Source organism: Arvicola amphibius, chromosome 9 (genome assembly GCF_903992535.2).
Source record: "Arvicola amphibius chromosome 9, mArvAmp1.2, whole genome shotgun sequence".
NCBI lineage: Eukaryota > Metazoa > Chordata > Mammalia > Rodentia > Cricetidae > Arvicola > Arvicola amphibius.
In genome coordinates this window covers 27,993,417-28,008,396 of record NC_052055.2, presented here as the reverse complement: position 1 = coordinate 28,008,396, position 14,980 = coordinate 27,993,417, and the positions used below count along the sequence as shown (strand labels likewise).

Sequence of the window (14,980 nt, the reverse complement as noted above, 5' to 3'; positions counted from 1 at the left end):
TACTTTAGCTGGCATGTCTGAATTGATTGATGACACCAAAATTGCCTGAGGGGGTCACTTGAAAAGGTCCTCCTACTAAAAAGTGTTCCAAAGTCACCATCCCAGTGTGCTGGTAGACATAGCTGGAGTCATACAACGCTGAAGTATGACATTTGATGGACAAGGGGACTTTGACTAAGGACCTAGTTCTTTGAAACCATGGCTTTATAAAAGCCTTGGAAGGGAAAAAGATATATGAAGCAATCGACTTAAGAAGACACATGCTTTGTGTAGGAATAGAGTTAAGTCCTGGTCATGGCTCTTGACCGAGCTCTGCCTTCAGGGACCGAGGCATCAGCACAACAGTGTGCTTTCTTTCTCTCCCATGATACTGAGTGTAGGAAAAGGACCAGGTGGCATAGGCCATTGCTAGGTGTTTTTTTGTGAACCCCACAGCTGCTGATGGGGTTCATACTGCCTTCTGCTCCTTCCTGCTGCCACAGCTCATCGGTTGGGACCAAGAAAAGGTTGTAGGGGTTTAATATCCCCTGGTTTGCCCTAAATCTTAAGTATCTCAGTTATGTCTCAGCTATCGATGATAATTTTCTCTAGAACCTGCTGAAAAGTCATTTTAAACATTTAATACAGTTTGAAAATAATCCCTTAGTATTAACTATATATGCTAATGTTTTTTTTCCTGTCACAATGATAACTGATTTTCTGTCACTTGTGATAACTGGTTATAAAGAGGAAAAGTTTACTTTGGGTCACAGAGTTTTAATCTGTAGTCATTTGACTCTGCTCTTTTTGGACCTATGATAAGACCTCATGGGGTGGGTTGGAAGGAGGAACATTTGGTAGAGCAAAACTACTTAACTCTCAAGTGGTTTGGGAAAGCAAAGAGTCTCAGAATGGACTGGGGCTCATGGCCCTGACCTGACTTTTCACCAGACTGCTCTCTCCCGTTAGAGGTTCCTCCATGTTCACCATGCCACAGGCGGCAGACGAAGCTTTTCGGAATTGACCTTTGGAAGCACTCTAGCTTCAAACAGCATTGTGTAACCGTCCACGCATCTGCAGAGAGCATTGGGAAGACCTGGAGTTTGATTGGCATGCCACGTCCCATCTACCTTTGCTGTTTTTACTTTTAGAACTTAGTTGTGTTTCTTAAAAGACATCAGCTTGGGACTGGAGTGATTGCTTAGAAGTTAAGAGCAGTAGTTGTTTTCTAGAGGACCTGGATCCTTTCCCCAGCACCCACATGGCAGCTCACAATCATCTGTAACTCTTGTCCTGGGACATCCACCACCTTCTGCCTTTGCAGGCATTGCATGTATGTGGTTCACAGGAAAAGAAACCCTGTACCCATAAAACAAAGAGACAAACACCAGCCTGCCAGTTATTCAGTCATTTTTCATCAGACACTTCTCCTGTACTAAGGGAGAAGGGGATCAATCAGTCATTCTCTTCAACAAGAGTAGGTGTCCCAGCTTTCTTGTTGGGACTAGCTAGGGAGCTTGGATTTCAGCTGGGGAGTCCCTCACTCTGCCCTGTGTCCCGCCATCTCTGAGGGGGCAACTTTAGCAATGTCTTTATTGCTAAGTATCCACACTCTTCCTCTGTGCTGGGGAGATAAACACTTGTCTGCTGAACAGAGAATTGCCTCTTTATAGCAAAGAACATGGCTGCCCAGCTAGAAGACTTGGGCATGCCCTAGACAATCTTAATGGTATTGCAAATGCCTGGCCCTGGCCCTGCATCTGTTGCACTCAGAGCCAGCTGTGCAATTGAGAACATGGCAGGCTTTTGCCCAGGCTCGAGTGGGGCTGCTCATCTGCATAAAGTGATTAGGAACAAATAGTCTCTTGCTGTTTGTGGAGACTACGCTGAAGGCACAGAGAGCAAATACCAGTCTTTATTCTGGCCAAATTAGCCTTAAGCACTGATGGCCTGGGCCTGTCTGAGTGAGCCAGGCCAGGGAGGGGCTGCTTAGCAGCTGCAGTATATGAACTGTCCGTTAGCCGCCAGCTTCCCAGATACAGCAGTGATGGTTGTGGCAGTCACCTTCCAGTGCAGGGATTCTCAACCCGTGGGTCGCGACCCCCTTTGGGGTTACATATCAAATATTTACATTACAGTTCACAACAGTAGCAGAATTACAGTTATGAAGTAGAAACAAAATAATTTTATGCTTGGAGGTCAGCACAACGTGAGGAACTGTATTAAAGGGCTGCGGCATTGGAAGGTTGAGAACAACTGTTCCAGTTGATCAGCTAGGCCCCTCTGTTGTCTCTGGGACGTACTCTGTTAGCTCTTTATTGTATAGGCTTGGCTATTCGTCCTGGAACTCCCCATGCAGTTGACCCCTTTCCGTGACTTAGTCTAACTGTCCGCTTTGCATAGTTTCAGCGGCAGAAGAGGACCGTGGGACAAGCCTGCTTTGCAGTTGGACAAACTTACAGGTGATGCTGCTCTGACAGAGCAGGGAGAGTCTGAGCTAAGTCATTTCTCCCTCTCCCTGCACCTTGGTTTCCTTATCTCTAAGGGATTGGGAGTGGCCCTCAAGGGCAGAGGGGACAGGGATCGTGGCAGCTACAGCGTACTGCACCACTGGAGTTTAGTCATTGTCACCCATTGCTGATTCTGAACTGCCAGAGGATAGGTGACAGACCTGGCCCTTTTCTGGGTCCCTAGTACCCTATGTAGCACTAGACACCTGCAGGACCTTCCTGGTTATTTGCTTAAGAAATGGATGACTTTCCTCATCTGAGATTGTCAGTCTTTTCTATCTCTCTCCACTTTGTTGAGTATTGGGCACTGTGGAAGTTGCCCTGTGGAGTGGGCTGAAGCCTGCCAACATCCCCGAGCTCCTGTTTGACCAGGGAGACAGGAGAGAAAGGGTTGAGCCAGTGACAGGTTTAGTCTCCGCAGCTCTTCTGACCTGCTGGTCGTAGGGATGTAGGTGTGAGATATGTTTGCTACATCAGAACCCAGAGCACAGCCCTCACTTAGAAATGCTCACTTCCATGGCCTGCCAAGGCCTGCCCTTAGCTGCCTCAGGTGGATGGTGACCTCCTCTGCTGACCGACTTGTTTCTTGTGCTCACATCCATTGTCAGTCTTCCCCTGCCATGTACGATCCTGACTGGAGACACATTGTGGTGGAGACACAGTGTGGTATTTGCCTATTGACTTTTATCCACTGTTAGCAGACCGTTAACTATGCATGCTGGCCCACTGGCAGTGTGCACACAGTAGGACTAAATCCAACAACCATGTGCAAGAGGGAGAGCCAAAGAAGTAGCTCTGTTACAGAGCTACTGAATTTTCCAATGAAACGGAAGTTACAGAGAATATAGGTAGTAGCTGGGGGAGAAAGTAGAAGTTTGCAAAGTCAATAACTCAGAGGACGCAAGAGACTATTTAAAACACCCCAGTGAAAGGCCGGGAAGCCTGGAAGCTGGAGGCGGGAAATGCTAGGCGCTCAAAGAAGCAACTGTAGCATGATTGCCAGCCTTAGGTCTAGGTGGTGTTTCAGTGGGGAGAAGGCAACTTTGAAAATCACAGAGATGGGTGAAGTGAGGTGCTGGGAAATTCATGAACAACCAGGTCAAGAGATGTATTGGCTATTTTTTTCATTGCTGCCAGAAGCAGCTTAAGGAAGAGAGGTTTATTTTGGCGCAGTATTTCAGAGCATACAGTACATCATGGCAGGAGAGGCATGATTTCTCTCAGGAGTGCTGGGTGTGTGAATCAGGAAGCAGAGAGCTCAGACTGGAGTCAAAAGCCCATGTCATCTTTAGGGCCTGTGCATAGAGATCTACTTCTGCTAGTTAGGCTCCTGGCCTGATGCTTCCATAGCCTCTCCCAAACAGCGCCACCTGCTGGAGAACAATTGTTCAAACTGGTCTTATATTCTAGCCACAACAAATAGAAAAATGATTATATTGTCCAAATGGAGAGAGCAGAAAGCTTCCCAAACAAACAAATAAATGAATAAACAAACAACCAACCCTGTTATAGAAATGTCTTTTCCTTCTTCCTATCCCTGTTGGCTTTTCTCAAATAGTTCTAAGTAGGGGGACTGTGACTAGATATCCACACAGCTGAGCTAGGGGCAAGGAGCTGGCACTTGGCATGTGGTAGAGATCTGGGCATTCCTATACACTTTGGGCTGCATGCCTGGTAATATTCAGTTCTCCATGCCAGCCCTCATGCCCTCCTTTTGTCTCATCCTGAATTCTTTACTACTCTCTAAGCGCCCCAGGCACTTGCCTTGGAGCAGGTGTGCTGACAGGTCTCTACAGAGCCTATTAATTCTAGTGCCCTCAAGGGATATGCGGTGATCATCTCTGAGAACCATTTCCCAAGATGCTCAGGGTACTGCCTGGCCCATTGTGTCCAAAACTATGGGAAAGACTAGTATTAAGGCTCTAGACGCTCTTAGGCAGAGTGGTTATTCCAGACTGTTGATCTGCTTCTTGTGAGGCCTTATAGAACTGGAGACTCCTGTGAGACTATATAGAACTGGAGACTGAGGATACTCAAGGGTCCTCCTTTGGCGTAGCTCTGGGGGGCCTCTTAGCTTGTTTTCATTTGGAAGTAGCTGTTTTTGCTGGCAGGTGATTTGGATGTGATCCCAGGAAGCAGGGGTTGGAGCTAGGTTAGTGGGACCTACCAGGACAAGTGTCATAGAAGATGGTTCTCCGAGTATAGTGGCCATTACCTTCATCATACCAGCTCTGACCGCTCACAAGTGACCCTGAAGTCAGGCCTGTTGACATCTAACTTTTCCTCCCAGCGGGAATGGATTGGGAGGGTCATTGGATCCTTACCTGAGGTTCCAGCCACTTCTGCCTATTCTTCCCGGTCATTTGTACATAATTCTGCTCTAATTGCACATGGTGTCAGATGTGCTAGAGTCTGCGGAGTGTGAAAGGTTAGCCGAAGGGGAACTCCGTCTACGCAATCCTCGTCTCTGCAGGCGTGAGTGAGAGTTTTCAGTGGTAAGGCTGCTTTGGTTGGTGATGTTCACATTCCTGTAAACAGCTTCTTTGCCCTCTATGTGATCCCTCACAAACTAATTGGTTCTTCAAGTAGGACTTTGGTAGAATTCTGCCTTTGTTTGCTGTTGATAATGTCCTTGTAAGGTGGAGGTAGATGTTTGTTTATATCTGCCTAGGGAAAGAGTCCCCAAATCAACAAGCTGAGGTTAGCCTTGGACTCAACTGTAGATGTAAGAGTTGGATTCTCAGGATGCTGACACGTGACCCCAGCCCTAGTAGCCCGTGACAGTGGTGCAGAGTGACCGTGTGCTGGCTCTGCCTCACCGGCTGCTGAAGTTGGGTGTAGCTATTTGTATGTGGTGAGGGAGTAGTAGCTGTGCTGCAGGGTCTGCTAGAAAGTGGTGACCAGCCAAGAGCACTGAAGGGTGTATAATTCACGCTTGCTCTGCCCTTTAGATTTTCTTCCAGTTAGTTTTGTGGGTCAGCATATAAGCTTGTGAATTTCATTATGGCATTTTCACACACGCACACTGTACCTTGGTTATATTTATCTCCCTTCCTCTTCCTAGTCCCCTTTCTTTCCTCAAATAATCTTCCTTTCACTTTCATATATATATATATATATTTATTCTACATACAAGAGAGATGGGAGAAAACATGTAATATATTGTCTCTATCTTTCTCTTTCCCATATTCTCTTATGTTCTCCTCTGTTCTTCCTTTAAACCTCTTGTGTCCCCCATGGTGCCTTCTATTTTCATTCAGTCTATCTATCTGTCTGTCTGTCTGTCTATGATCTGTCTGTTTCCCTCTCTCTCCCTTTCTCCCTCAATCAATCAATCAATCAGTCAATCAATCCATTCATCCATCCATCCATCCATCCACCCATTCATTCACCCACCCATCCATATATATATATATATATGTATATATATATATGTATACATACACACATATAAACTTATCTATATGCACATACTCACATACGTATGAAATATGTGCTATTTATCTTTCTGAGTCTAGCTTATCTCACTTATCATACTGTGCTCCAGCTTCTTTCATTTTTCTGCAAAGTGTCATTATTTCATCCTCCTCTTTGGCAGCCCCTTTTTTCCTCTGTTCCCTTGACCCCTCAGATTTCTACCCTGCTACTTCTCAGCACCAAAGACCAAGACTTCAGCACATGAGTCTTTGGGGAGCAGCTACCCTCAGACTGTAGTGATGATTCGTGGAAGTGGTCCAGGGACTAAAGACAACATGGTTGATTGGTCAGTCTGTGGCCCATGTTGTTGGAGCCATGGCGGGGGGGAGAAGATATGCATGTGAGGGTATTGCTTGGGAGTCAAGGCCTTGGCCTCAGTGGCTAGTGTGACAGATGGTTTATGGTAATTCATGTAGATGGTCGTATTTTCTCTGAATGGAGACAGGAGGAAGGCATTAAAGGGTTTAAGTCAGAGAATAACGTGATTAAATTTAGACTGTAGAATGGTTCACTCAGGAGCTAGGGTGGAGGGCGGTGTAAAGATCTTACAGCACCAGTTAAAAACCAGTTTAAATATGAACAGAACTCTCCCTAGAACAAGCTGTCTGGGGCCAGTAGTCCAGGCTGACACAGTGACACTGTTGTGTGACCTGTCTTTTCCTTTATGAGCATAAGCGTACTGAAATGAGCTTCTGCTTGGCTTCTCAGTGGCTAGTGCTTGCTTCAGTTCCAGAGTGACCTGGGAAGGTCTATGGGCAATATTTTGCTAATTAAGGAAGAACCCCTGACAGTCTTCTCTCAGCCCCCTGATGGCCCAGGTTCTATAGCTCTAGCACTCAGACTCTTGGGGTGCTGAAGTGTATTCTCAGCTCCTGAAAAGGTGGTATTCCTCATTCCTACAGAGGGTGGAATTGAGGGTGTGAGACCCTTGGGGTGGAGGCATGACTGGCAGAGGTGAGACACTGGTTGGTGGTGACCTTTGATGGTTACAGCTCTTGATCAAAACTCTGCTTTCTGACTGCCACAGCCATGTGACCAGCCAGCTCACACTCCCATTCCCCTTTACCAGGACTACCCTGTCACCATTCCTTTTCTGCTCTGATGGAGCGTTCCCTCTGAACTATCAGCCAAAGCAGACTTCGACCCACTTAGGCTGCTTCTGCCAGGTCTTTTGTCTAATGATAGGGAAGATAACCGATATGCACACCAGCAGCTTGACCACAGCTCAGCCAGAAGGGAGCCCCAGTGGCTGCAGTAGTTATGGTGAGAAGTGTATCTTCTCTACCTAGGCCATTCTTTCTTAATCGGATGTGGATTCCAAACCTTTACTCCCTGCCAGCCACCAGCTGCTTGCACTCATTTCTGCAGTGTGTTCACCTGGTGCCTACAGCAGAGTTTGCTCCCATTTGTCCCCTGCAGCATGTGGGACCTCCTCATCTCTCACCCTGGCTGACAGTGTGTGCCCTTGTTTTCTTATTGTGGTTTTATGTTTTTAACCAGGTTAAGCTTATGGTAATTCTCAGGTTCCCTTTTTATGTCAACATATCTATTCTTGGCATATCACCCACGTATTGAATTGTATCCCATGGTGAACTCTGTTATAGAGTAAGACATCATTTTACAAGCTAAAAAAAATCCATTAAATATTGTTCTACCTTTTTATGGCATCTGAAATATCCTGCTGTAGTATTTATGTCCACATATCACCAATATCTAGGTGACAAAAAGACTTCCGTGACTCAGACAGTTCGTAGGTCTTTGAAAATGTTTTTGTTATAGCCACTAGAAAATAAAACAAGGCAAAAATTGCTGGGATGCATGATACATAGCAGTCTTCCTAACATGTAGGCTCCGCCAGCATCCTTGGAGACTAGGTGCTGTGTCCACCATGTGGCTTTCGGGATCCCACAGTATTAGTGTAGTGTTGGTGTTTGACTCGGCCTTGGAGGGCAGCATACCATTCTGATCCATGATGCCACCTATCATCTTTCTCTCTCGTTTGATGTTAATGTGTTTAATACGAATACCAATCTGGTAAGACTAACCCAAGACTGTTTCCTTCAGGTCTGGAGATGATCCAGGAAGCTGGCAAGCACTGTGTTGGCTTCTGGGACACAATGATGTGAATGCTTGGTCTGGTCATTCTGTCTCCTTAGCTTCACCTCAGCCCTCATGGCTTGCTAAGAATTCGGTCTCTAGGTTATCTGGTGCATTGTCTTGGACTGACTGTAGCTGACTTGAGAAGTAGGAAGCGCTGAAGGCTGGTTTCTGCCTGCCTCCCTGTGTGCCCTGCCTCTGCCTCATTGCTTCTTGGATTAGTCTCACCTCCCTGATAACCCCTTAATCTCCACACTTTCCAAAGCCCACCCTCGCACCTGCCTGTCTGCTCAACTGTGCTGCATCCCTTGTCTATCCACGACTCTCATATCTTATTCAGGGGTGTGTGGAATCACTCCCAGTGTTCTCTCTAGACAGCCTGAAGACCCTGTCCTTGGGTGGATCATTTCAGACATGGTGATTCTAATAAAGCTCTCCCTCCCTTCCTTCCCTGTTTAATCTCACCTGGGGCTGCTGTTCAGGTGTTTGCTCCTTTGTTCTTCACTGATATCTGGAGGCTCTTCTTACTCCTTAGGCTAATGCCAAGTATGGAGCTATCATGGCTGCTGTTGTATGTCTGTGACTGATGCATTTGTTTTGCATGCATTTGAATAGTTTGTGAGCCAATTCATTTCGTTTTCCCCAGCATAGCATACATGTAAAGCTTTAAGCCGGCTCGGCTATTCTTGGATTAGATGGCTTTAGTGGCTCACCATTGCCTTCCAGAGATGCAAATGCGATCCAACAGGTCCCATGATGCCCTAAATGTTTTGCTTGGTTTCCCTATTGTCTTAAGGAAGGCCAGATAGCAATCAGCTTTGAAAAACAATAGGTCCTGTAAAAACCTGGACCTACTATCTTTCTTTTAGTCTTCAGAAGATGTGACAATCACCTCACCTTTTAGGAGTCTCTAGCAGGGCCAGGCCAGGCACAGTCTACATTTTAGCTAATGAAGGCTGACTAGACCCCATGTCCTCACCTAAGGAGACTGGAAATTTCCACAGTGTCATGGACTTCTAGGACTTACTTCTTCCTCTTGACACCTGTTTTGGTCACTTTCTTCTTTCTCATGAAGTTGGGGACACCATGATGCTCAGCCAAGTATTCAACTCTTGTCTTTGTCATCCTTTGTTAGACTGGAGCACAGCCTTCCTAGACCACGTAGCTCTTTCCTCTTGACTGGTGCTCTATTTCCCATGCAATGCTTCATTAACCCTCATGTCTTCATTCAGCCATAGCTAACATCTCCATAAAGCCTTTCTGACCTCTCAGTAGATTCTGCCATTCTGTTCTTTACTCTTGTTCATGCAAATCAGAGCAGAGACTGCTTTGGAGCACACCTGTTGTCTCCATCTGTTCTGGACTAGAGGCCCTTGAGGGCTTGGTGTGTTCCTGTCCTGTGTTCACCATGCCTGGCACAGGGCATGTACCTAGGAAGTGTAAGTTGATTAAGAGAAGGACTTTCTTGGACTGTGAATTGCAGGTCATTTTATCTGCAGTGCTGATATTAGTGATGCTTCATGAAAATGAGCCCAGGGTCTATGCTGCTTTGTCTAGCAATGCATTCCTGATACTTGGCTGTGACTTGGGTACAGTGAACATGCTTTGCTTTGAGTTTATAAAGTGCCAGTAATGGTCCATGAGCTAGCTCAATGTCCTGCCTGGCATTTTGGGCCAGGAAGAGAGAGAGAGATGGAATGGAGTTGGATATGAGGATGCAGGGGGAGGCATGTCCTTTGCCATCACCTCTGGTGAGAGTCATTTTCTCCTCAACTGGCATGAAGGGGTAGCTTATACTTCTTGATATTTGTTCCCTAGGTAACGAGTCAGACACTGAGCTAGAAAAGAAGTACAAAGAAGATGATCGAGAAAAGGCTCCAAAAAGACCTCGGGCTCAGAAAACAGAGAAAGTCCAGAAGATCTCAGGAAAGGAGGCAGGGCAGCTTTCTGGAGCCAAGAAACCCATCATCAGCGTGGTCTTAACTGCTCATGAAGCCATTCCAGGTGACTGATGATAGGCTGGAAATGATACAGTGAGAGCCTATAACACAGCTGTCCTTGGGGAAGGAGGGCACGGAGGAAGCCTGAGGAAGGAGAACTGGGCATTGCCTATGTGTTAGGTGTCCTAGTGGAACTTTGTTTAGTCACCTATGCTTATGGAGTGACCACAGACCTTATTATCCCCTGGGGCTGTCATGCCTATCTCCTCGGCCAAGTCTGTTGTCACTCAGGTGTACAAGAACAGTCCTTCTGTGCCTTTCCCCAGCCCCTCAGCTGGTGGTGTCCCTGTCATACTACAGTGACTGCCTCCTTACTGGGAGCTTCCTACTCAGTGCACACAAGGACAAGAGTGGTTCTGCAGGCCATGCAGACACTGCCCGGCTCCTTCACATTTTGATGGTATTCACCAAATATTTTTCAGTACTAGACATTTCTATTTATTACTCTTTTTCCATGAACATAGCTAGCAGATATGCTTTATTTTCTTTTTTTAAAGGTCACTTGTAGGAAAGACTATTTTAGACAAATACAGTGCCTTGAAGTTTCTTTTTCTGTGATAAAATCACATGGACAAAAGCACTTGGGAAATAAAGGGTTATTTTAGCTTGCCCCTCTCAGGTGGTACTCCATTACAGAGGGAAGTCAAGGCAGGAACTCCAGGCAGGAACCTGGAGGCAGGAACCCAAGCAGTGACCATGGAGCAGTGCTGCTTACTGGCTTGCACACTCATGGCTTGCTTGGCCTGCTTTCCTTCTTCCCTTTTTCCTTTTTTGTTTGTTTTTTTGAGACAGTGTTTCTGTATGTAGCCTTGGTTGTCCTGGAACTCACTCTGAGGACCAGGCTATCCTCAAACTCAGAGATTCACCTGCCTCTGCCTCTGCCTCTTGATTGCTGGAATTAAGGGCATACACCACTATATCCAGCTGGGTCTGCTTTCTTACCCGAACCTGCCCAGTGTTGGCACTGTTCACAGTGAATTGAGCTATCCCACCCACATCAGTCACTGGTCAAGAAAGTTCTCCAAAGCATGCTTACAGGCCAGTGTGGTGGAGGCATTTTCTTAATTGAGGTTCCTTCTTCCCAGATGTTCCCAGCTTGTGTCAAATTGATGTAAAAACTAGCCAGCACAAACGGTTTGTGATAGATTTCAAACTATCATAAAAGTTGACATAAAAACTAGCTTGCACAAACAGTTTGATAGATTTCAAGCTATCATAAACGTTGACATAAAAACTAGCCAGATCCAACAGTTTGTGATAGATTCCAGGTTATCATAATGTTTTAAATATTTCATGCTTTGGGGGTATTAGCTCAGATAACAATGAGGACATTGTCATGGTTTTCAGAACAGCTGCTCCCTTTAAGCTACTATTTTTAGTGCTGATAGTAGCCACTCAAATTCAAAACTCTGAATACATTTTCTCTTTTATACTTGACTACAGAAGTAAGGTGTTCAGGAGAGAAAATGTCGTATAAAATTAGGCTGCTTGAACTTTCTGGAAAATCACTCCATCTGCCCTACTCTGCTTCAGAGACATTATTGTGAATAAGGAAAATCCCAGAGGACAGTTTCCTGTTCTCAGTGGTTGCTAGAGAAAATTTCCACAATTTTTCTTAAAAATTTATAGTAGGTAGTATTTTGAGACTCCAAGAGGGTAAAATCATAATCAATTCCCTTTGGTGTTTTAGAAATAAATGGTAGAGAAGAGTCTTTGACACACTTGCTCTCAACCCTGACTCCACTTACACACTCACAGCTCAAATTCACACATCTGTGCATTCACATTCAAACTCGTCCATTCATACTCATACTCACACACATGCACACACACTAATGTACACTTCCATATACTTCCACACACTCCCCCCGTTCTCATACCTACTCATCCTCACACATATGCATGTACTCTCACACACTTATACCCACTCACACAGACTTATGCGCAAACACACATACACACCGACACACAATCACTTTCTCACTATAGATGCATATGTGCACATACGCTCACACCCGCACACATACTCATACCTACATGGTCATACACCTACACTCATGCACATATACATTCACACCTCCACCCCCCCCAAGTCTACCTGCTCTGAATGGTCTTGGGTCAGTTTATCTCATCGAGTAAAAAGTAAAGGTGACCCTGGGGGTTCTTCTCTTTGAACTTTCAATTTCTGCTCCTGGGAAGAGAATCAGAGGCATTTGGGATGCTCACATTCCCTTTTTGTTGGCTGCTCTGCCACCTGAGGCTGCATTGATGTGACTTCATATTTGCTTCAAACTTAGCAGCTGTGGCTTTGGAGAAATTCTTGCAAGTGACATGTGTATTTGCCTGTTCATAATTAAATCAAGTAAAACTGTACTTCAGGAAGACATTTGGGCACATTACTAGAAAAACTGTATCTTCACCTACACATGCGCACATACACACACACTCTAAATGTGTTATTTGAATAAGAGAACCAGTGCGTTGCATTGCAGGGAAGTCCTCCAGTAAATGCCCCCAGGACCTACTGACTCTGCTGGGCAGGGTCAGTGCTATTGCTAGCACCTCTCAGTAAGCAGTGCACTGTGTATCAATCTCAGGTGCTACCAAGATTATTCCAGTGGAGGCTGGGCCCCCTGAAACAGGAGCAGCTCCTCCCGAGACCACAGCAGCAGACCTGGTGCCACGGAGAGGGTACCAAGAATATGCCATTCAGCAGACCCCATATGAACAGCCCATGAAGTCAAGCAGGTGAGTTCTCCCAGGGGGCCTTAACCAGAGGTAGGTTGTAAGTAACATTCACAAAGAGCAGGAAAGAGTTGTACATTTGCTGGTCTGGATTCTGTTCATGACCTTATCAGTAAAGGGTCTTAACTCATTAGCTTAGCTAAAGAATCTACCTCTTGATTATGCCCTAGTAGAGGGCTTCTTCCAAGACCAAGGCTGAACAATGTACCCTAGGGACTGAGCATTCTCTTGTCTTCACAGGGCACAGCATATTATCTATTCAAATGTGTCATTAAACTGTAAAAAGAGATACAAACATGGCCTGTTTTGTACATAACTGTGGTAGTCATAGGCACACTGTAAAAACCGAAGCAACCTTCATGGTGAGAGCTCCTGCAACCCATAGTTCTTTCTAGATTTCCCTTCTATGGCTAGTTCACCGCATATGCTTGTTAGTTTTCCATGATATACTAATATATATGTGTGTGTATATGTGTGTATATATGTTTGTTTTTTGTCATACAAAATACTAAATGCACTATTATTTTTCACATTTAAAAAATTTACTACACCTTGAAAATATTTCAGTTTTAGTACATCTTAAAAATATTTCTCTTCTTATATGTTTCTATTGTAATTTAAACACCTTATAAAAAGACACCACTTATGTAGCCCAGGCTGGTCTGAACCCCATCGTTTTGTCTCAGTCTCCTGTGTGTCAGGATTACAGGCATGCGCTACCATGGGCAGGTCAACTCCCCACATTTTTCTGTGATGGTAGTGCATTGATTTATACTCTGGGACAGCCTCTTTGCCATGCTTCTCAAGACTGCCTGAAATATAAATTATTCCAAGTAAAATTGTTTCATCAAGGAATGAGTACTTAGAACTTTTAATGGGCATCCAAACCTCCCCTCCTCCCAGGGCTTGGGGTGTTTGTTGCTTTCTAGATGTTTCTTAGCTGAATATGGCCCTGTTGATGCCAATGGACAAACATGTAAGCAGGATCTAAGCACTAAGTATTTGTCTGTGTGAGAGCCTTCAAGGATATTGCTGTCCTGAACTGTTGTAAGAAAATTGCATTGAAGGAGTTCATTCCTGCACTCGACTGTCCCCTTCTTTCTTCCAGGTAGATTCCCAGAGGTAGAATACTGCAGTAGGGGGGTCTGACCTTTGAAAATTCTTCAGCAGTACTTTCCTCTCCAAATAGGAAATGCTTGCGGTAGATAATTCCAGAAGCGTTCTCTGCCCATCCCAGCTCAGTGCGCTAGTTCACAGCCGCCATTTATGGCTCATGCTTAAAGTCAAATGGAGCCTGTTCAGCTTCGGGCCCAGGTTTAGTATCTTCTCCAAAAGCAGACCACTCAAGAGATCTGCTAGATATTTGTCTAATAATAATATAAAAACAGAGAACAAAAGATTCTCTTAAGACTATTTAGGTCTCTCAATAGATGAGGAAATGCTGAGACTTGCTTATTTAATTAATGTTATGAATTCAGGGCTTCTTTCTTCAGTGTTCTGTATAAAATGTATCACCTTCTGGATGCCTTTGTCATTTGGGAAAGATCCAAATTGCTTTTCTTAAAGAAGCCTTGGGCTTAGCATACAGGTGTACTAGTAGCTCTCAAATTTGAATATTTTAATTTCATCTTGTGAGTTGTACTCTCTAGTATTTATGGACTGTAGGCCACTGAAGTGTTTTAAATTTAAAGAGACAGTTGTATGAACTGCCGCATCAATACAGACCTTATATCTGTGGTAGGCACAGTTTAATGATACTAATTAATAGCACTGCATGGTTATTAGTGTGCCATCAATCCTTCTTGGCTAGCCTAGATAGACCTTCTCCAAGTGCACAGTCACACTGCTGAGGGGCTGCTGTGCATCAGAGGTTTCATGAAGCAAAGAGGTTGAGGAAGGGCAAGCATGCTTCAGAGGCCACGGGCATGCAAGTCACTAAGCAATTGTTTATGTTGGGTATATGCTTAGTTCCCCTCCCCTCCCCTCCCCTCCCCTCTTCCCTCCCCCCCCCTCCCCCTCCCCTTCCCTCTCCCCTCCCCTCTTCTCTCCTCTCCCCTCTCCCTATCTTTGTTTCTTTCTAAGATTTATTTTTTATGTATGTCTGTATGCCAGAAGAGGGCACCAGACCTCATTATAGATGCTTGTGAGTCACCATGTGGTTGCTGGGAATTG

At 45.1% G+C, this 14,980-nt stretch overlaps 1 protein-coding gene across 2 annotated transcripts in view; it reads left to right on the top strand.

Annotated features, from left to right (window-relative positions):
* Window positions 1-14,980, top strand: part of Zfat (zinc finger and AT-hook domain containing) — a 168,438-nt gene that overhangs the window by 60,315 nt on the left and 93,143 nt on the right. For both annotated transcript variants that reach the window (XM_038343985.1, XM_038343984.1), the window contains exons 4-5: window positions 9,882-10,067; window positions 12,661-12,811. In XM_038343985.1, the coding sequence (XP_038199913.1) occupies window positions 9,882-10,067; window positions 12,661-12,811 (337 nt within the window). The remainder of the gene's footprint in view (window positions 1-9,881; window positions 10,068-12,660; window positions 12,812-14,980) is intronic.